This window comes from Cyphomyrmex costatus, unplaced genomic scaffold (genome assembly GCF_001594065.2).
Source record: "Cyphomyrmex costatus isolate MS0001 unplaced genomic scaffold, Ccosl1.0 scaffold72, whole genome shotgun sequence".
Classification (NCBI taxonomy): Eukaryota; Metazoa; Arthropoda; class Insecta; order Hymenoptera; family Formicidae; genus Cyphomyrmex; species Cyphomyrmex costatus.
In genome coordinates, this window is record NW_017280289.1 from 2,701,961 (window position 1) to 2,725,413 (window position 23,453).

Genomic DNA, 23,453 nt, shown 5'->3' on the forward strand with positions numbered 1-23,453 from the left:
TCGACGAGTTAAAAGTCTCGCGCTAATCGAGTTTCGTAAACGAATTCATACAGGCGACTCTCGTGTACCTTCATAAATTAATGAAATTATACTGATCTTAATCTCTGACCCTGTGTTACGCACAGAGAGATAAAATCCCATCGCAATCTCTACTGCCCCTTGCATACCTTCTTTCTTTCCTTTTTGCGCGACAATACCGAGCGCTACTTTGTTCGATGATAAAAAATAATATGAAAAATGATATATCTGCGCTCGGCTGTCTCGTAATTTGTATATCTTTCTTATTTCTCTACCACACATAAGATAAATGACACTAGTATTCATGACACTTCCAGTTTGTAAACCATATCATCTTTCGAAGTAATTGAAAAAAAAAAAAAAATAGAAAGAAGATCAAATATTGTACATTATACGCGCTTATTTAGTGATATAATTAAATATTAAATAATTATAGACTACAGTTCGTGTTAACAAAAGTGAACTTAGCATACAGTCTGTGTACAAAAACCAGGATTTACAATAGCGTTTTCTAAATCTCAATATATAATAGGAATATAATAATTTTTTATCACATATAAAAAGCGGTTGTCTATATGTACATGTCTGAGTAAGATTAGGTACCATTATCATTTAACCAATAAAAGTTATTATATAATTTGGTACATTGTTTAACTCGGTATTCGATAAATACGAACAATAATAATCAAATACGTCATTACTTCCTGGTGTCTTGACATAGTCGTTGGTTTTTTTGCACGAAATCTTATGTATACACACGGTTCGCTTATTCCATGTTACACACGCGACTTTTTTTTCTCTTTTCTCTCTTTTTAAAGATTATTTTTATATAATATCTATATATAACACACGTTATTTAATAAGTCAGAGCTATGGCCAGTTCATAAATTCGAGGGTCGTTCGTCGCATAGTCCACGTTCTCTCCTATAAAATGCATCTCCGTTACGTAATATGTCGGACGATTGCCGAAACGATATACGCCATGATCGCTTTCACAACTTTTGCGAAAAGACCACAGCTCTATCAACGATGAATCGTATCATACAACGATACAAACTAGTATTTGTTTGCTCCATATCCTTTTTGTGTCCCACTACCGCTCCTTTCAATTTCTTTTCTTCGTAAAAATGTGAACTCCGGATGAGGACAATGTCCCGTTTTTAAGCTGCCCATACATTTGATAACTCGATGTCGTATTTAACGTGTACGTGTGCCATGATAAACTAAAGTGGCTCACCTCGTTTTGGGCTCTGAGATACGTTCCGGTCTATCTCTCCGTCGACGAAATTATTTCTCGTCGTATTCCACGCGTTTTCAATTTATACAATCTTCTATAATCTTTTCCCTTTTCTTTTCCATACTCAACTCAACAAGCGAAGTATAAGCAATCAAATTTGAAGCAACAACTTGATTCTTAAATATCTACCTAAAAGTACAATGGGAGTCGCACAATGTTGAAGGCACAACTCTTTCAAATCGGTCGAACTGAAAGAAAGCACAACAGGAGGCATCATTGGCGTATGTTGAAATTCAGCAGCGCGACAGGCCGCCAATAAGTGTCTTTCTTCCAGAATGCTCGAGTTATTAAGTACAAGGATTTTTTTTATTGTTGTTAAAAGATGAAATAGCAAAAGCTATGTATACATATATAGCGTAGCTATATATTTTATATATGTATATGTTAAAGCATAGTTTTTTTTTACGATAACTGTGCTTTTTCTGAATGAGATGAAAACATACTAGCTCATCTCCCTTTTTGTTATAGTCATATCTTTCGGTCGTTAGAAAGTTTTCAATTTCAACTTCCCTTCTTTTTTTTATTAGTAACAAATTTACATAGGCATACGGAAAATTATGGTTTATATTTTGTCTTCTAATCGGCAGAGAACGGGATTTCGTAACACACTACTCGCTATACATTTATACAATCTTACGATATTCCTAAACTTGAATCCACATGCATTAATCGAGGCAAATAAAACTTCTAGCTGTACTATCAGCTTTATCGATTACTTGAGAAGAGACAGAGTATTTATTTTTTTTTTTTTGTTAAATTGTCATTTCTATTTTGGAATTATATTATAATTGGAAGCCAAATGGTCGTGGGGAGATACAGAGATGGTCGATATTAAAGAGAAAAAATTATCATTGGGAATTGATTGCCTCAACCAGCATGCGTTAATTCACTTTTCGTTCAGAATCGTCTTCCATTTCATCGTTACAGTTCGAACATTCATAGCGCGTCATATTATCAAAGTAACTACCTACAGTGAAACTAAGAGATTAGCATGAGTTCGTTAAAGAATGATCACTAAAAAAACAAATCCTCACTTGTTATATCTGTACATGTGCTGTTACCACTCGCCACCAAGCTGCTGGCGCAGTAATATCTAAATATCCCGAAATTGTTTCACTGAGGCAGCAACTTGGTAAAACGTCAGTATTCAGCGTTCATTATGGATCCTGGCTGGTATTTTGTGACGACTCACAGTTTTGCGGATTATGCATTTGAAGCGCTAAGTGGGGTGTATGTACTGGAGAAGGTCCTGGTTGAGGCTGTTGTTCTTCTTGCATTTGTTGGATTACGGTAAAATCGGGATATCTGCAAAAAGGAATAATGAACTGTGTTAAAAATCAATTTGCTTATGTATTATATAAAATGAGTGTTAATTTATTATTAATTTTTTGTAAATAAAATAAAGACCCAATACTTATAGTTTATCTATAAATTTTGAATTGTAATATAGTCTTTTTTATTTTAAAAAAATTTATATAGACAAACAAATTTTATATATAATCGATAAGAAGCATATAGATAAATATTTGTGTACAGAGAAGATACATGTTACAACTTACTCCATAGATGCCCACGCTAAGCTTCTGTTATTGCGTCTCTTGGTACTTCGGAATAGATATGATTTGGTTGGATTGGTAGATTGATGTTTATATGAATGTTGATATTTTTCGGCCTCTTCTGCACAATCTTCGCTTGTGTCTTCAACTTCGGGTTCTTCATCGGGACACAGTTCGCATGCTCGCTCCAATGTTTTTCTTGCACTATTACTACGTTCCAAAACATAGCCATTTGCAGAATCATTGGACTGTGTTGGTGGCGACCAGTTATTGTACGCGTGCGTGTATGGCGCCGTAGAAGCATATGGTCTCTGAAAACGATTTATTATACATTTGTAATCGTTCTAATACCGAGCGGCTTAATGTTAAATTTCTGTTACATACTTTGTCAAGCTCGTCGTGGAGCCAATCAATAGCGTGACTCCATTTTCTTTTCAACTCTGGACTGTGATGTAAAAGCTGATGCGCTGGTCTGCATTTACTAAAGAGCTGCACCATACATTTAATACACTGGTAAGCTCTTTTTTGATAATGATTTTTACTTCTTTGTATCGTTTCAAATAAACCTTCTCGCTCATCGGGAACTCCTAAAAGATAATCTCATGTATTATGATACTAACTGTCGAGATCTTATAAAATATTTGTGTAATTCTCATAAGTCTATTACTTGTAATACGACTATTATTAATGTTATTAAATAATTGCAATCGTATTTAAACTAAGTATACTTTTAATATTGTGATCGAGAGGATACATAAGAAAACATCTTAAGAGAGAAAAATTGAAATTATTTAGAACTCATATCGATTAATATATTAAGAGAAAGAGCGTTTTGTTAAAATTTACCCTTAAGCGCATTGTGTACGCGATGTGTTTGCCATGAATCCTCCATCAAGAGTATCGCAAGCAGCAGATCTGTATGATGCCTTAACTCGTGGGTATAAGCAAATCCTATCTGCCACAATAACTCGCTAAGCACTGTTCGCGACAAATGAGGATTCTCCCAACAACAGTATTGCAATAATTTAACTGTATCTTCAGTCACATTAGCATCCTCAATCAATTTCTTAATGTAACTATATTTCAACAAACACAGAATAAATATTAAATATTATATAAACATTTTTATCCCGGAATTCCTAACTTGTGTTAATCTGGTTACCTGGTACGAATAAACAATATGTCAGCTGCTTGTGATTGGATGGGCATAAGATACTCTGACTGACACGCTGGATCGCCATATGGATTTGGTAAGGGTTCTGCACGAGGCTGCTGACTCGAGTGTACTTTCGATGATACATCGCAGCATCGTATTAGCATGCTAACTACCTGATGAAGTTTAGTCAATTCCGGATATTGATATTTTATGGTAGGACCTGGGCCTTCATCGATGGCGACTAACATAAACGTAACGGGTACATTTAGCTGCAAATATTAAAAAATACATCGGACATGTTTTATTTTTAGTGTCAGATAATAATATTAATATTTAGGATCCTATTCTAACTCTTAATTATGACAATATCGTTACATTGTCATTGCGCAGATTTTGTACATAATAAAAGCTGTTAACAATCGTTAACGCAATTACGTAATATAATTATTTATTACCTTAAGAAGTTGTGCCTTTTCGGCAAGACCGAGCGAAGCATACGCATGAAAGAGAGAAAAATAATGGGGAAGATGACGCCCGTGATCCGAAATTTCACGGTGCAGCAGCGACAGTACCGCATGTAATAAGTGATCACTGAGCGTTGCTACTGGATCTAAGAGTATGGCTATAAAAATATTTACAAATTAAAAAGTAAAGATTGTCAAATGCCCCATCGTATTAATTGTATATTTAAATTTGTATGCAAATCTTAGTACTCACTTGGTGCATTTAAACTGGGCGGAGCACATGGACCATCTTGCAGAGAAACATGTGCGAGAAAAACCAAAATTTTGAGGAAAGCAGTGCGCACCTCCGTACTAGGACAACTCAAGAGATATTCACAAAATCTATAGATAACAAATTATATTAATATTAAAACGCAAATATTTTTATGCATTTATAGAAAATTATGTATACCTATGTGGATGATTGAATAGCACTTCATTAGCAAACCAAGAGCGTACTGCTTTACTGCTACGCAGATGATGACAGACAATGTCGTACCAATCTGTCGCCATACCACGTAACGTTTTCTTAGTGTGGAAACCTGTATAGAAAAGGAATCTTGATGCTAGCTGAACAGATAGCATCGCAAGCTCTTCTGCTTCAGGGCTCTAAAATAGAATCGTCACGAGTTAGCGGAGTTCCGTTAAAAATACATCTAACTTATACGTGTGGTGGACTTACAAGTTTCTCGTTCATATTTTGCCGATTAATATTATGAGGATTACAGGATACCAATTTCTTGATGAATTGAAAATATTCAGCACTAAATTGATTTCGGTTGTGCATAAATTTTATATTTTGCTTTCGCACACTGTATTCTATCGCTGGTGGCATTTTCATAACTCCTAGTTTTGTATCTAAAAAATATTACAAGCAAATAATGAGGCATTCATCATGATTGATATATATTTTTGTACAAAACTTTATCAATACTTACACAATGACAATTCATTTACACTCTTCATTAGAGAATTTTCTTCTACATCTAGTCTTGTATAAAATAACATATACGCATTCCACCATCGTTTCTGTTTGCGGTAACTCATCCGCTTGAGCATATGATCGAATACTTCTCCTAAATAATCACCACCAAAGCATTGAGATTTCATCTCTTCCTCCTCTTCCATTTTGCATTCTGTTACATCACCATCATCAAACTTGTACCACTTTGCTGTACCATCGTTCAGTCTGTAAAATTATTAAATAAAAGTAGTTCAATTCATCAGTTAGGAATATACTCCATACGTTTATATTTAAAATACCTGTGCAAAATGTAGGAATAATAATGGCCACCACTAGCCTGACCACTATGAACGACGATACCAGTTAATTGATACTTCGTGCACGTTCCCTTTACAGATTCCTCATAATCACAGTCTATGACTTCTCCTTCCAATTTAGCTAAACCGGAGACAGTATAAGGTTCCATGTCCAGATCTCGTGGAAACTCAAAGTAATCGTTGAATTTTATAGCACATACACGCTCGAAGTCGTATTCAAATCTTTTTAACTGAATTGCTAAAATAGGCGGCAGCTTTTTCACACACAATCTCTTTACTGTTACAACCTGAACATAAAAGAAATATATATAAAATCTCTAAGTAAACACAAAATATCACTTGATTTATATAGGATGTATGGCTGGAAAATTATTCTTATTAGGTTCCTTTTATAAAACAATTATTTTCATTATATAATAAGGCTTTCTTAAGATAGATTTTCAAGAATATATTATCATAATCGTACCTTTTTGTTGCATTTATCACAATGGTAGGCATCTGCACCCTCCAGCAATTCTCCCTTCACATATTGCTCAAGAGAATCCAATAAATTACTGTGATTCCGTATATCAACACTTATCACGCTGAATGGCTCCTCTTTGGAATATCTGAAAATAATGTAATGTGGTATTACAGTCCACCGAAGAAAATAGAAAATAAGAATTAAAAAGGTACCTATGAGGGCAACCTTTGCAGATTTTTTGGTCACTGTATGAGCCACCAAGAATTTTGCCCATTATCTGCTCGTGTCCTAAGGCTTTTAATGCCTCGTCTAGGCTCTCTACCAAACTCATGAAAAATTCTACCGCATCCTGTTGTTCTCTAAGATTTACAGGTTCTCCTTGAAGCCTATAAAAATCGAATTATCTCATTATTTAAAATACTGTGTACATATAATGCATCAGTTTTACATTAATATAATTGTAAGAGAACTGCTTTCTCTTTCTCATGCAAACAAATTATTATACTTTAAAAAGTTTTATTTTTATAAATAAAGTTATATGTATTCTTACTTGAAGTGCTTCCATAGTCCTCTAGGTATGTAATATTGTAATTTGCTGTAAGCCAGATGACCAAATATTGCTTGCACTTGTTTTAAAATACCAATATTGTATTCCTTCCTGGATTCATCGGCACCGCACTTTTCTTCGTTCGTATCATTATCATTTGTTTCGATTGTCTGCTCCCCTTCGATTCTCTCTTCGCCCGAAAAATCCTCGTTCAAATCAGTCGCCGCACCTTCCGCCGCCAAAAGTCCGACTCTAATGCTTTCCACCATATACAATTGCTGTAATACTGAATTCATATAACAGGTTGCTCCTGCATTCTTCAAGCCTACGAAGCCTTTAAGTGGCCTAAGCCCCACAGGCGGTAAATAATCCCACTCCACTAATGGTTCATCCTTCTCGGAATAGAACATGTCGGTGAGCATAGTGACTAGAAGTTTCATGTTGGGTACACAGCCTATGCAAAGACCTACGAGCAAGTCAAACGCAGCGCTGGTTGATTGAGGGGTAGTACAAACCGGACATGCTTGCGAAGCGCTGAGTTCGCCGGTACTACGAAGTTGCAGCATAAGACGAGATGCAGGGAACACAAAATCCTCAACCAATTCCTTGATCAAGTTAACTCCGTGCTTCTCGTCAGAACCAATCTCGTATTTCTGATTCGGTGGCAGGAAGGCTAGCAGTTCCTTCGTTAGACCAAGGTGACCCTCAAGTAAGGCTTCATCCACCTGACTTTCTCCGGTCTCCTTCACGTTATCGCGAACTTTTTTTAACCACGCTATTTCGACGTTTAATAGTGTTTCTGCGGTTGTAAGAGGGCAACCTGACATATGCGCGAAGTTCAATAGTCGGCACAAAAGCTGGAAGTACTCATGACTCTGTTTCGCATTTTCCATAACAGTACTGTTTAAAACGGTGAAGAGAAGAGTTATGGTGACCAGTAGCGTTTGGTGTCCACCACTGCACCATGTCGACATGAGAAAAAATTGTTCGCCGGCGGCGATTCTAATAGCTCTTGACGTACTAAGTAGCACGAGGTCTATCAAGAAGGTATGCCATATTTTGTCTCTTGACAATGTTTCTAACGCCGATGGATTCAATACGAGGGCAACTGTCAATACCTCCAATGCTTCCTTGCAAACAAGGACGTCGTTATTATCGGGATTTCTTTGTTCTTTTTGGTTAGTCTCGTGCATCGAGTGAAGCACTTCGTTCGATGCATTAATGTTGTTCAAGTTACCCGTAGATGCGGCCCACGCTAGTCTAATTATGGCACGTATAGTAGCCACATCCGGTAATTCCCATGAAAGGGCCTGCACAAAAAGCTGTCGACATCGATCAGCCTCGGGCCCGCCGGATAGCATTCGATGCGCCAGATGCTGTGCTAGTTTGGCTGCCACACTTCTCAACATGTATTCAGTACTTTGATTCGGTACACTTTGAAGGGCCTGTTTCAATACTGTCACTCGACCGCGGTTGTTAACGTGATTGTCATGATTCTCTGAAGTTCCAGTTTGCTGAACTTCATCCATCACGCATGCCATCACATTACCCATCACTGTAAGAAGAAGTTTGCACAGTCTCAGCACTGTTAGATATGCAGACCGCTTCGTAGTTTCATCTGCATTTGGTAAAAACTTATTTTTGGTTAGCATATCGAGAATAACACCCGCTTCACCACTTTTTATGAAATTATATTGAAATTCAAATGCTCTCTCCGACATAGGATCAAGAGCCGGCATTAATAAAGTGTATAACACCTAAAAAAAAAAAAGAAAAGAAGACCGTTATTGATAATACACAAAGATAAAACTTGCTAAACTATTTAATATATTAAGTATTTACCTCTAAATTGTATAAAACTTGGCTAGCACTCGCAGTAAAAAATAGAGAATCTACTGTCGTATTCTGCTCGTTACAATGAGAAGGATTCTGTAAAGCTTCATCGTCTTTGTAATGACCAAATAGCCACTGTAATCTTGTTACAGTAAAAGTATCTGGCGGCACTAATTGTAAGAGATTTCGTGCACCATCACGCAATTGTGAATGTTGAAGGGTACAGCCAAGATCTGCTAATTGAAAGAAAAATGTCGCATATTGCGATCTTTGCGACATTACCTAAAACAAAATTGCATTGTTACAATAAGTGTAAGATGCGATATAATTAATAGCGTTTATAAATTTTACATTAAACTTACCACACCAGGTAAACTATTTTCTGCCTCTACATTCGGCCCGTCGTATGGATGATGCGGAGAACTAGTAGAACTATCAGAACTACTATCTGGTGAGCTTGGCATATTGCTATTTATTTGACTGAGCTTTGCAGACAATAACTAAACAGAACACAAATCATGTTCGTTAATTCCTTATATCAAGATATCTTTCATTCATAGCTTTGTCTCCATTAATACTGTATTAACACTTACCATTTTGTCTCTCAGTGGAATCTGAGAAAGGAGTTTTCTATCATCAGATTGTTCTAGCGATTCTCCATTAATAAATAAATCAAGTTTTACGTTTGTCCCGTTCGCTTTAATCCTACGTAATATTTGACGTCTTAATGAAGCTAAAGTGTCATTACTGTGGGTAAAGATATCTATGTCGTCAACATTTCGACCAGGACTCACAAAACGAATAACAAGTGATAGATGCTTGCCACGAGCTGCTCTGTAATCAGAATAAATATTACGCTATCACTGCATATAAGACAAAAGCATTATTATGTGTGATTTAAGTATACCTATGTAATGGTAATATTTTCCGTTCTCCTGGAAAAGCTGTATCGCATTCATTTATGTATTCCTGTAAGACTTTCATAACGCGACACATTTTTATGGCTTCCATTTTAATCTTGTTTGTCATTTGTTCCTCACGTTCCTCTTTTCCGTCTAGATATACTCTGCTCAAAACAGTCACAGTATCATAGTGAGCTTTCAATCTGTCCATACATTCCGCTATATATGTTTCATGAAATGCCAAAACAGACGACTGCAACCGCGGTCCTAAATTAGTGTTCACTTCCTTTAAGAGTTCTATTCCTCTGTTTGCAATTTCTTCTGGGCTGTTTGTTACTACCTGTAAACAGATAAGATTATCATCATTACAAGCACGCATATGAAGAAAAAAATGGAAAAATACAAAATCTATAAAATTATATATAATCAAAGAAATAAACAAATATACTACATACTCTCCACAAATAATCAGTTCCAATTAAATCCATATCATCCATGAGAAATGTTCTACGTTTTAGTTTCAATTTTCCTTCCCTAGAATTAACAGCTTTAAAAAATCTTTCATAACATTTAATACCGCTTTCTGTAAGCAACGTCGGATCTAATTGCAATATATTGTTTTGAAAAAAATCTTTGTTTATTGCTGGATCCAAATCCGGTTCGTCTCCCATAAGTTTGGAAAACCATTTAAAGCATGCCTCACGATCCGAAACAAATACACCTTGCTCAGCTAAACATTGCCAAATTTGTTCTGCTTGATCGGCACATAGCCATAATTGTCCATCCTGTAAAAAGAATTATGTAAAGTTATTCATATTTTTTTTACAAAAATTCAAGTTTAGGCTATTCTAAGATCTGGAACATACCTTCAATAAGAAACGCAAGAAATTTAATCTTTCTTGCACTTGCATAATATGATTGTACCGACAGTCAGGCATAAAAGTATTTGCATCGATTTCAGGATTTTCCTTCACTAACTGCCGTACTTTATCCATATAATTTGTTAAGCTATTTGTTACAAGAATTACTACCGAATGTTCATTTTGTAGACGTTCTATTACTTCTTGTCTAAACAGTAACAAAAAGGAATAAAATAATATAACAATGTATTATATTTATATGTGCGTTATAATGCAATGTACTATTAATGTGCCATTGTACCTATAATGCAAATGATGGCTACGCTGACTATGACCTAGGTTGGGATTTGGTTCATAAAGGCAACATATTTCCCGAATTTGTTTCAACGCAGGAAGAGCCCACTTATCACCATTTTTCAATTCTTCAACACATTTGTCCACCCAGATTGCCTTTTGCGCATCTCTCTCTTGCGAGCATGAGTAATCGAGAATTTTTACATGAGCGTTCAGTGCCTGATCCATGATCTCTGTAGGGACTTCGTCAGAATGTGCCAAAGTCCAAAAGAGTGTTAATACCTGGCAGTAGAATTAAAAGAATTATTTACATGTTCACAACATATTTCTGTTCAAATCTGTATATTTAACATAATCTAACCTTATGCGCCATAACACCATCTTTATCATCTTCCGCGAGTCTCCTGATCAATTCTAATAGCTTTTCCCGTTGTTTCTTGTTAGCAGTCTTCCAACTTGTCTGAAATAATAGCACATTTCACCAATTTAAACATTCTATTCACAGTACAAACTTGATATCAATTACACTACTACGATAGATACCTGAAAACACTCAAATAGGTGATCAAGTTGTTCAGGACTAAAATCCCAAGCTAATTTAGCTAACAAGTCATGAACGTTCTTCACAATTGCTTCGTGTTTACCAGCTTGTGCAGCCCAAACAGCGTCTAAATCTTCTAATGTAAGTGCACGTTCTTTTATAATAAAGCGTAAAATTTTTTCCAGTTTTTCTACATATTGCGGTTGATGCAATGAATCTCTCAATACGATTTCCAATACCCCATTGTCTTTAATCCATTTCTGTATCATAAATATAAGCACTTCTCACTTTACAGAGTACTCATAATGTATATATATAAACTTTCAACTTGATGATACAAATCGACACAAATATCGTTCTGTCTTTGTTATTCCATTGAATATCAAGAAAGATGTTTATGTCGACTTGTGTTACTAAATAGAAAATATCTGTAATTCTCATATCTCAAATTCATGATATTTATAAAATACTCGAGCAATTAATGATACACTTGAATTCAAGTAACTGTTTTAAAAGGTCATTACATTAACAGTGTTATTAGTATAGACAGTGTTATGGAATTTTAGATGAAACTTACTGCCATACGCTCTGCTGTAAGCCACTCCTCTTCCTCTGCTATTGCGTTACGGTGCTGGTGATAACTAACACTAGATATTACTTTATTAACTTCATTTAAAGCATTCATCTTTCCATTAAACGAAGAAATTTGTAAGAGTCTCAATATCATTTTCAGTCTCAATATTTCCAAGTTCTTTATCATTTCTTCCTGATGAGGCACGCGCGACACCAAGCATTTGGCAGCTTTGATTATGGCTGATATTGCATCGTTTTTTGATTCATTTTTTGCCTCTTTCTTCAACTCATCATCAGTTAAATTATTTAAAATAAGAGGTACGATTTCCTGTACGTAACGATATATTTTGCACTGCTCTTGAATAAAAATAAATAATGATAAAATTAATTGAGAATATACTTACAACAATAGGCATCAGATATTTAACTATCGTGTGAACAGTTAACAGTTCATAACATAAGCCAAACGGTCTGATTAAAGCATAAATAACTGGCACTGTTAAATTACGTCCACTCTGAAATCTCGAAAGTAAAATTTCAAATCCGTTGAGACTGCCAAATCTGAAAGAGAAGTATATTTTAAATTTATGCTGAAATGAAACATTTTGTATGTATACAATATTTGATAAAAAGTACCGATTTATAAGATCTACTAGCCAACCACGAGGAGCTCGTGAATCAGATGGTGGACGAGCAAAAAGTTCCTCATCAGAAATATCACTACCGGGAGGAACAGTTTCTGAAACTCTTATTGCATTTACTGTGTGAAATCTGAAACGAATTTTGACAGTTTAGAATAATCACACAGAAAACTTGTATTTATATAATTTCACAATAATGTTGACTTACTTATTACTAGGATTGAAAACCATGGCCAATAAATCAAGTAAGGGGAACCAGTCCTCATCTAATTTTAGGACACATAGTTCCACCAAACGTGCACAATTACTATTGATACAATTATGAATATTCAATTTCCAACTGTTCACTGCATCATCAGTTAATATCTTGGTAAATGAGATTGTAAGACCTTCTCGAAAAAAGCGTTGACACGCTTCACTTTGTACATCAATTCCTGCAATGCAGTAAAAGCAAAATTGATGCATCTTATAAATAAGAAATAAGCGTTCAAAGATCAAATAATTTTCCTGGGGTATGCGAGAAAATAATTAACCTTAAAATTTATGAATAATACTTAACCTTTTTTACAAAGTTCGATACTGGCTTGTAACAGGCACTCTAATTCTTGTTCGGGCAGAACCGGTACAACCCATCGTGGACTAGAAATCTTTTCATGAAGCATATTAAGTTTGAAAATAGGAAACTCAGGCTCTTCATGAAGCTGGTTGCTATCTTCTACTGTAGTAATAGCGTCATTGTTGCATTCCGTTTGTACCACATTCTCAGTGAGTTGGAGTCCCGACATTGTGTCAGCCAATTGTTGTGGACCTGGTGGACTGTGCATCTATAAAGGTATTTTTTTTTTTTTCAAAATCCACCTTCACTTTATCACAATTGAGATATGTTTCTGGCTACTTTCATCGTTATTATTTACATTAGCTCTCAAATCTACCTGTGTATTTTGCTGGCTGTCGGGAGGATCTATGCCAACCCCCTGGCCCCTAGTAGCAATCGTCATTTTACACGTTCTTTGTTATGCCTTAATTGTCTCAATATCTCTTGGTCCAATGATTACACCACCAATAACAAGCATCCAACTTATATACTGACATTAAGTATAATTATATCCTAAAGGCCTTGTTTTAATAAACTATACCTACATTATCTGTAACAAAGGAAAAGAATTTTAACATCATATTCTCTCGAACACTGATAAAAAGCACAACTAAAGTACAGATGTGTTGTCAAGTTGTTTAGCTATACTGTCCTCAATGGCATAGCCAAACTAACAACGACAATCGTCAGATTTAATTTACAATCCAAGCACATGAGAATTTAAATTTGTCACAGCATCGCGACAGCATAGTTATATAAGCGTTTATTTTCTCAAGAAAGTCACAATGAGTAACAACTCGCGAGTCAACGTATAACCAGCGGGACAAAGGCTAATATAATAATTATCATCTTCGAAAAGATCTCGAGTGTATAAATCGGCGCGATTTGATGCCGCAGTCACGGGTGGAGTTTCTCGACTGATCGGAGTTGAATGCATCCGCGAGGATTGAATGCATTCGCAAATGCGTACGGGATCCCACTGACGCGAAGCGACGCATGTTACGGGCGTTACAACGGGACAGCGGTTCACTGCGCGACGGCACGCGGACGAGATAGAGAATTGAAGCCGAATAAGAGTGGTGTTTGCGAACGGTTAATCTTCAGGACACGACTTGGGAGTCGTCGGCGATGCCGACGTCGTCGCCGTCGCTCCCTCGGACGTTCCGTTGACGCGCGGCCGAACTGTCAACGTCGTCGAGATACGCCGACGACGAGGGAGCGGCCATGCCGGTCAGCGGAGGCCCTCGTTCGAGGAAGGGTGCGCATCGGGAGCGCGTCTTCCCCAGGGAATCGGACGCGATCGGCCCGCCCTCGTTACGACGAGATACGCCGTCGAGAGCCGTGAGATCGCGGATTTAGCGCTGGTCGACAACGGGCGACTCTGTCGGGATGCCTGACCGTGAGGACGACTCTCGACTAGCGAATCGCTCCGCCGAGGCGCGCCGATCACCGCGGACTCCGGACGATCGGCGACGAGCGACGGCGACAACGACCACGCGGGCTTGCTACCTACGCGATTACAACAATCTTCGCGGTCCAGGCAGCGCCTATTTTCGCCCCGTTCTCGCTTCGACCGGGCTACCTCTCCGGACAAAATGGCGACTATCCTAACGATTGGCACTGCCGTGTATTAACAAAAGCGCCGATATTCCAGCCCGCGAGCCGGCCGCGATCGCACGAGCCGCGTCATGTCGCGCGGTAGGACGTCCGGGGCCGCGGATGATCCGCGCGTTGCATCTCAACCGCCGGGGAACGCACCTTTACATAGTAAACGTGGTAGAAATTCGTGTGTTGCACTTTTTTGACGTGACGTTACGGAACTCAACTAGCAAAATCTGTAAACACGACTGCCGCGGCGCTGCGGTGCTCGCCCGAAGACGACGTGCGTGCACGACGGGGTGACGAGCGACGCCCGCGATTGGACAGCTCCCCCTGTCGTACCGTCGTCCGTCGCTGAACGTCGCCGTCGATGGCGCGGGAATGTTCAATCGACGCCTTTTCCGCATTAGGGGCTTTATGCCCCAAAAAGTATATATATATATTGCATATTAAGAAAATCTATATTCTAAAAAAATATCAGAGAATCTATAATAATATAATAGTATACGTAATGTATACTAAAAGTATTTTCATACATTTTTCTACGTGATATTTTTCAAAAATAAACCTTACAGCCTTTCGCTCTCGAATTTCATTTCGCGAAGTTGCGATGAAAATTTTTCTTAGAATTTTTAAATAAAAAAATGGGTCCTAAAGTGATTAACGATTAGACGTTAATTAACTTAACTGATAATTAACCTAACTCCGCACGAGATTGCTTGAAAGAATTGTCATTTTCTAATAGATCCAATCTTTTCTATTATCAAATAAAAAAATTAATTCCACTCATTTTGACAAAGCAATTAAGCATTACTCGATAAATTAATTAAATTAATCGTAGCTAATCAAGGTTTCTAACTGTTAAGTTATTCGGTATTTTTCTAATGTGGATAGAATTACTAATTATTTGAAGTTTGACATATGAAAAGATTAATTTTAGTATAAGAATTATAGTAGCGCTTTGATTTAAGTACTTGTATTAAGTCGATTAGTTAAAAATTTAATCAATTTGATTGATTTTATTTTATTATATTATATTATATAATAGTTACATCATATTAATGAACATTTAATCAACTTTTGATTTAAAGTTATCTCCTAGAATCTCCTATTATCTGTTCTTGCTATGCATTTTGTTCTAGTTACAAGGTAGAGAATAAGGTAAAAATAATTACTTTTTTGTATTTAAATTAATTCTTGTCGTGTATATAAAAACTAGCATTTTTACATCAAAAAATACTAAATTTTACGCGGTTCTTCGTAAAAAAATAATAAGCTTTTGAAATGTAAATTACAAATTCATTCTGGTGAACAGGGTATATCTCATTTGATATCCAATCAATAATTTTTCTTTAGAAATTTATTTTTATAAATCTCTCACTGTACATAACATTCGTAATTACTATTCTTGTATATATTAGATTGTTATTATTATAATACGTCGTTCTTATATATTCTTTAAGCAGTTTATTCAATTGAATAGATTTTGTCATTTTGGAAAAATGTTTCGATACTTTATTTATACTTAATAATTGTACAATTATGCTAATTATAGTTATAACCATGATGAAAACTAACAAGAAAAATGTATACCCTAATATAATATTTAACAAATCGTAATTTAAATTTTCATCTAAAAATATCGTACATAAGAAAAAAAGAACAAAACTTAGAACATAAACATAATATATGTTGAAAAAATTTTCAAGTATACACATTTTAAGGATAAAGGTTTTTTTCAGAAATTTTTCTAGAATAACCGATATCTTTACTTAAACACATTATAATTTCCAATTGTAAAAGGTTAGACCAGATTTTACAAATGCGCAGAATAACAAGATATTTAAATGCAAAATCTACCGCGCTATAAATATTTGTTACACGAAACTTTAAATATTCAAAATAATTTTTTATAAAAAAAGATGGAAAACAATGTGAACAAATTATAAGAATAGTATTATGTTTCCATATTATTGGAAAAATTGTAATAAATTTTTAATCATAGTAGTGAGCTTTTAGCTAGTCAGTAAGCAGTTTTCATTAATTTGATAATGAACACTGCAACACTATCTCTGTCATCATCTCTCAATGTATATTAGTAACAAATTCAGGAGAAATACATAAGTAGTCTCCAGTAGTACTGAATATGATACTATTAGCAGAGTTCTTTGTTGATTAAAACTATTATAATTGTCTGTTATTTATGTATACGAACACAATTCTTGAATTCAGTCAAGATAAAACTTTTTACATTATGCATTCAGTATCGATTGGTAACTGATGAGAGAAGACAGGAGATAATTTCAGGTTAGACTGTATCTAAAATTTCTCATAATATAATCTCACTGTTTTTTCAAGCTGCACAGATAAACAATTTGTTTTTCACTCACAAGTGTCTCTTGTAACCATTTTATTTCAAAAAAGCCATTCTCTCATAGCTTTTCCTGTTTATTGAGTTATTCTGTTTAATATTTAAATGTGATTTATCATAAAGTTAGCTCTTCAAGTTCTTTTAACAATTCATCTTCCTTTTTAATCTTGTCTAATTGATTAATTTCTAACTGTTTTCCTGCTTTCAATTGCTCTTTCAATTTTGAAATTTGATCTAATTTCTGTGACAAATAAAAATTGTTAATAATAATGTAAAAAATAAAAGAAAAAGACATCACTATTAGATATTCAAATGATATACTTACACTTGTTATTTTCTTTATTTTTTTATTTTTTTCAGGATCGTTAGTTAGTTCTATTTTTGTGTTTGTTGTTGTACTTGAAACATGTTCAGCTGGATTGTTAGATTCTAATTCTTTTTTAGCTTTCTTTGCTTCTCGATTTTTTTTCATTTTTAATGCAGCTTTTGATGGATTTGCTATAAATAAATTAACATTAAAACAGAATTCACACAATAAGATGGAATTACAATAAAGTATTCTTTTGTATATGTATAATATATTTACTTACATTCACTTGATTTAGAAGGCATCTCAAGATCATCGTGTAATTTAAATGTAATATTTTGTCCTCTAGCACATGGTGGTCTATATGCTTCTTTTGGTGCTAGAAATATACATACAAATATAATTGCTATATTTATGTAAAAAATGTTTAGAAATATTCTAAACATAAAATGATTATTACCTTGCGACTGATTATCGTTAGTGACAATTCCCTCAACTGCTTTGTAACTAATAGGTTTTTGTGGGAAGACATTCAAAGGAAAACTTTGCCATACTACTTCCCATAGTTCTTCTTGATTATTCCATGGTCGTTGATATATCAATGAGCCGGTATAATGCCAAATCTTAAATCTATGTAATATAATTTAACATAAATTTTACAACAGAGATAAATATATATTCTAAATTTAGCATAATTTCTTTTAGTATATATCTATTTACCCATTGGTAATTCGTAATCTAGGTGCTGTAGTTGCAGTCATGAAATGTTCTCCATCTGGTGACCATCGCAACAGTGTAGTATCTGGTGCATCGGTTTTAGCAATGAGTTTTCTATTAATAACATCCCATAATTCAATGCCGCTTCTAAGATTACCAAATCCAGCCAAAAGCAATAGTACACAGTAGTCAAGGAAATTAATGCATAAATGAATAATTTACCATCTTAAATATATACAATTACTTTCTACTACAAGAGTACTGTTTGTAACTAATAACTTTTAGTTATCCAGTTATTAGTAGTATCAGTGTATATTCATTAGTACATAATAAGATAATAAAAGGATATTGTTGCCATGTGGATTATAATATATACTATTTCTATACAACATGCCAAACTCAAAGACAGCTTCACATTTACAATTAAACAAGGTTGTTTTAGATGGCATAAAGCCATATATAACACAGAATTCTGTGTTTCTGGGAGACCATTCGACTGCATGTATAGGACCTTCTTTACCTAATCGGAACAATTTCTATGTATTACAATATTACTTTAAAATTAATCTTGGTTATTCTAAATTTTCAGTGCTAATTGAAAACAATAGTAATTTAATATAAACTTAATATAAACTTACTGAGCATAACCATAGCAGTTTCCCCTTTTGTATTGAGATGATGCAGTGTTTGTTTTCCATAATATGATGCACCGGTCTTATCAACTTCCGTGTTTGTCATCAATAAGACATTTGTTCCACATTGATTCCAATACATATCGACTTTATCTGCCTAAAAAATAATAAATCAAAATAAATAAATATACTAATATTTGATGCTTAAAAGATGTTTAAAATTTACTTGGAAAAAACTTTTGCTTGCAACCGCTTCTCCAATTTCAAACTTTGGATACTTAAATAATCTTCCAAAGGAAGGTTGACCAGAGCTTCCTAAATTGTATATAAAAAAAAATTTGTATTGAAAAGAAAAAACGCACATTAAATAGTTTATAGATAACGTACAAATAAATATAAATGATTAACTTTATTATAAGAGATATTAAATGTGGAGAGTGCTACAATAACATGCAAACATTTTAATTTCAGTTTAATTACTAAAATAATTTTAATATAACATACTTTATAATTGCGTTCTGCTATTAATAGCTAATTAATAGTTTGTTGTGTGCAGACGCATAAAATTTGATACTTAATTCATAGTCACAGAATATTAGATATTTATGAAAACTATTGTAAAATTTTGAATGTTAACAATACAATTTTTTTGAAAGAAGAGAGTACTTACACATATAAATTGTATGCTAAACAATAATCAGGAAAATTTTCTATCGTAAATCCTAAATTTCCTATCGTATATTTCTTTTTATATGTGATTAAATATCTACCCCAAATTTTATATTTTAGGTCATCATTTCATGCCATCATTTATATTATATTTAAATAAAATCTGTATATACATAAGTAAAACTGAAATAAAAAAGTATTGTATAAACCATAACATCATCAATGCAATTGTATTACTTCTATATTATTTAATTCAGCAGTGTTATGTATTATCTTTCAAATACATAATACTGAACTCAAATAAATACTTATTAGTTCAATTATTCCCTTATAAAAGAATACAAGTAGATAGTGGCAGTCCAAAATAACACTTAAATTGGATGTTATTTCAAACCGCCAACGCTTAGTTAGGTGTATTTTTTTATAAGAGTTCAACAAATATTTTACAATAAATTATTTTTAAATATTTCTAACTGTACATATTTTATTATAAAGTTCTGATAAAGTATTATATCGAACACTTTATATATAATTTTACTATTGTGCCAAATATATTCAAGGTGTACAATCTCCACATTTCAGTATCTCATCGTATTGCAAATAATAGAGTTTCTATAATACAATAGTATATTTCAGTATTAAAAACTAGACATAATTACCTGGCATATAACAAAGGATATGATAGGGAGCGTTACCAGGTGCTATACTAAATTTGGCAATATTGCCTTTACCTATTTTGTGTACATATCTATCAAAGTTGTTATTTTCATATAAAAGAACACTTCCTCCTTTCAATATTCCAAAGAATGTTTCGTCATTCGACCACTGTGGTTCCCTATTTTTTCATTAAATATAAATAATTATTTTGGTGCATCATATATATATTTAATAAAAATATTAGTTGTAACATAAAATTAATCATTCCATTATTATTTATCTTTACTCTGTAAATGTTAATCTTTAGATTTTAATAATCAGAAAGATAAATTTTATTAAATTAATTAATCAAAAAGAAAAATAAAATAATCAGCTTGAGATACATTACCAATCCCCCATTCGCTTCTGGATAAGATGTTGAACGTGTTCACCTGTTTCGGACTTCCATACGTGAAAATTTTGTGATCCCTGAGGCTCCTCTTTTGTTACTAAAATTATATCACAATGTTCCTAATTATAGACATTATAAAATTAATGCAATCTTGCTTATACTCGCTTATAATTTTGTGTCAATTACCAAAGGATGGTTCCCAAGTTGCAAGGTAAGTACTATAGCTGGAAAATTTAAGAGCACAGATTTTGGGTCGTTGGATTTCAGCGACAATCTGCCATGTCTTGCACAACACGATTTTAACCTTAGACGCATTAGACCATGCAAAGTATTGACCATCGGGACTAAAGAGCATGGTCTTGCAATTTTTGTTGTCATCTTTGGGAAATGTTTTGACAGATTCATAGGATGGTGGACCATATGCTAAATTTATACCATTGGACCCTCTCACTGTAAAATACATTAATACTTTTTATATTTAATGATAAAAAATGCATGCTTATCACATGCTTGTATTATGTTAATTATTTCGGGTACAATTGTTTCCTAAATAGAATAAGAATATATAGTTTAAATGACGGAGGATCTCTGTCATTTAAACGATCTCTGTGGAGAATCTCGGAGTGACATGTCAAGGTAAATGTGTGTAAATTATAATTTCGTTTTTTTTTTCCCCCCCCAATATCACTGCTTTCACGAATATCGTGTCAACAGTGACGTTTGAGAATGTACACGTCGCAATAGTTGGAGGTTAGAGCATGGAATCTCACAGTGAACTCGTTTCAGGGTCTGTGACTTGCGACGTGTCGAACACTGCTGTCACTGCGAATAATCTCGAGGCGGTCTCGAATCGTTCAAGTGCCATAAGAGGCATGAGACACCGGAGATAAACACGTGCACGCTCATCGCGGATACGGAAGTGCAACGGACACCCTCGGAATCGCCTATCGGACGTTCCGCGTATGCGGTTCCTTTGAAAAGCGAGTCTCCCTGGAGCGACCAGTCTCTCGAGATTGCGAATCTCGATGATCGAATCTCGCGCGAATATCTGGAAGTAATGCTTACCAGCGACGCAGGGCACGAGCGAAGCCATCTTACCACCGTCACCATGTGATGCTGTGCACGACGCACGACCACTGCACGAGCGCACCCGAGCACGATTTGTCGGATTATGCCGTTTCTGTGGTGTTCTGTCTGAAGTCAGGCTCGTCTTCCGGCTCGAGCGCTTCGTACGGCGCGGCGCGCCGTACCAAATCAAGTGGTATAAAAAAAAAACACACATAGTTGCATATTTAAAATTATCCATTTTGTATACATATTTTTTTTAAAGCAACTGTATATATACATACAAAAGATACATGTCATTAGAATTAAATCAGTGTATAAGGATGGTGCCTCTTAGATCTTTAGAGATAGAATTTTTAAAGACTAGTTAATTAAACGATTTATTTTATGGGAAAAAACCATATTATATGACAAGATAGTGAAATAAAAGAAGGGAGGATGTGCAATGTTAGAATTTAACTTGGCGTACAAATGATACGTGTCATTAGATTTAAGAAAATAATAAGATAAAAAAAACAATAGTTCCCTTCTCTTCTTCTTCAGTAATACCCAACAGTTCCGAACTTTCTGATTTGACTAAATCTAACTGGAACATGTACTTGAATACCTCATTATGTATGCCAAGGTTTTTTATATAGATATTGATTTCTATTTCATTATCTTTCAGTAATAAAATGTATTACGTTACAATAAACAATTTGGTATAAGAATTTTATTAAAATTAATACTGATCTTTTGTGGTTTATTTTTGAAATATAAAAAATTATTATTTTAATCTCTCATCTAGAACACTATATCTGATTCAAGATTGTGGAGCACATAAGAATTCTTTTTAAATTAATACTCATCATTTGTAATTCATTTTTGAAATATAAAAAGCTGTTATTTCGATCTCTCACCTAGAACACTATATTTGATTCAAGATTTTGAAGCACATATGTGTGAGTTACAGTTTTCAATCACGTGTATCTTCATAAAGTATACATTTTCAAAATGTTATTCTGGTTCATAATTAATATTGTGAGGAACAATTGTTCTGTTAATCAATTTCGTAATAACATTATACCAAAACACTTATTACGTTTATTAGTGTATTTGATTATGTATATGTAAAATATTTTGACATTTATGTGTTTTCTTTACGCCATTTGATTTATCTCATTATTCTGTTCACAAAAGTATTAAGGTACGATAATCAAAAAGTCAACAGTTTACGAGTTATTTAACATTTCGTGTCAATATATGTATCAAAATAAAGTGTAAAATATCTCGAAAACTATTGGTTTTTTGGTATCTCTATCTTAATACTTTTATATGCGAAATAATTAGAGAAATCGCGTTATCTAAAAAAAAATTACATAATTCCATTTCAAAAAGTGGAAGTGACCTTCATATCTTTTTAGCGCCTCCACTTAGAGAAAAAACAACGTGACTAAAACGTATCCCCCTCGACACCGTTACATTTTTATTTGAAACATTTTTGTCTACTGGATTTATAGTTTTCGAGATATATTCTAGTGGATGGATTAAAATAGCCCACCCGTTATTTGTAAATAACTATAATATAAATACTTAATATATAAAAGATATCACAACAAAAAGTACATCAGAGGTTTATTACAAGATTACATTTTATTTTTTTGACAATTGTTGACAATTACATTTTATAACATGCACTTTACTATATTTCACACTTAAAAAAGGGGTAATTTATATAATCATATTCTCAATTTGGAACAATTAAAAAATTTGAGACGGTTATTTTACTCAAGAATCATTGTATGCTTTTTATTTAGTGACACACAAGTCGACATAAGCATATCATTCTATTTTTCTCGTCTGATGAGTAAAAGATGTGACACCTAATATTGTGCCTCCTTAATTGGAAAACTCCCAAAATCTGTTGCTTGTACATCAGGAATCCTCGTTTTCTTTCTCTTGCGACGTCAAAATATATTTATTTTATAACTGCAAATTTCTTAAAT

The 23,453-nt window shown here is 34.1% G+C and overlaps 2 protein-coding genes across 2 annotated transcripts; both read right to left on the reverse strand.

Annotated features, from left to right (window-relative positions):
• Positions 1 to 587: 587 nt before the first annotated feature.
• Positions 588 to 13,573, reverse strand: faf (ubiquitin carboxyl-terminal hydrolase-like faf). The gene is given in 29 exon segments (XM_018548459.1): positions 588 to 2,620; positions 2,875 to 3,182; positions 3,256 to 3,458; positions 3,718 to 3,947; positions 4,034 to 4,296; positions 4,483 to 4,649; positions 4,745 to 4,872; positions 4,943 to 5,139; positions 5,213 to 5,388; positions 5,469 to 5,719; positions 5,794 to 6,098; positions 6,278 to 6,419; positions 6,487 to 6,660; positions 6,825 to 8,578; positions 8,664 to 8,936; positions 9,017 to 9,154; positions 9,248 to 9,488; positions 9,562 to 9,896; positions 10,012 to 10,341; positions 10,423 to 10,624; positions 10,718 to 10,992; positions 11,072 to 11,170; positions 11,254 to 11,511; positions 11,829 to 12,152; positions 12,229 to 12,385; positions 12,461 to 12,595; positions 12,674 to 12,831; positions 13,020 to 13,289; positions 13,398 to 13,573. Coding segments are annotated over 29 exon segments (7,707 nt in total). The 5' UTR covers positions 13,464 to 13,573; the 3' UTR covers positions 588 to 2,472.
• Positions 13,574 to 16,857: 3,284 nt separating this feature from the next.
• Positions 16,858 to 21,577, reverse strand: eIF2A (eukaryotic translation initiation factor 2A). Its single transcript, XM_018548370.1, has 12 exons — positions 21,469 to 21,577; positions 20,590 to 20,853; positions 20,401 to 20,500; positions 20,015 to 20,190; positions 18,913 to 19,001; positions 18,693 to 18,843; positions 18,404 to 18,574; positions 18,058 to 18,232; positions 17,798 to 17,967; positions 17,621 to 17,716; positions 17,356 to 17,528; positions 16,858 to 17,271 (listed from the first exon to the last, which is right to left on the reverse strand). Exons 1-12 carry the CDS (start codon positions 21,494 to 21,496, stop codon positions 17,146 to 17,148), a joined length of 1,719 nt encoding a protein of 572 aa, XP_018403872.1. The 5' UTR covers positions 21,497 to 21,577; the 3' UTR covers positions 16,858 to 17,145.
• Between the last annotated feature and the right edge of the window lie 1,876 nt (positions 21,578 to 23,453).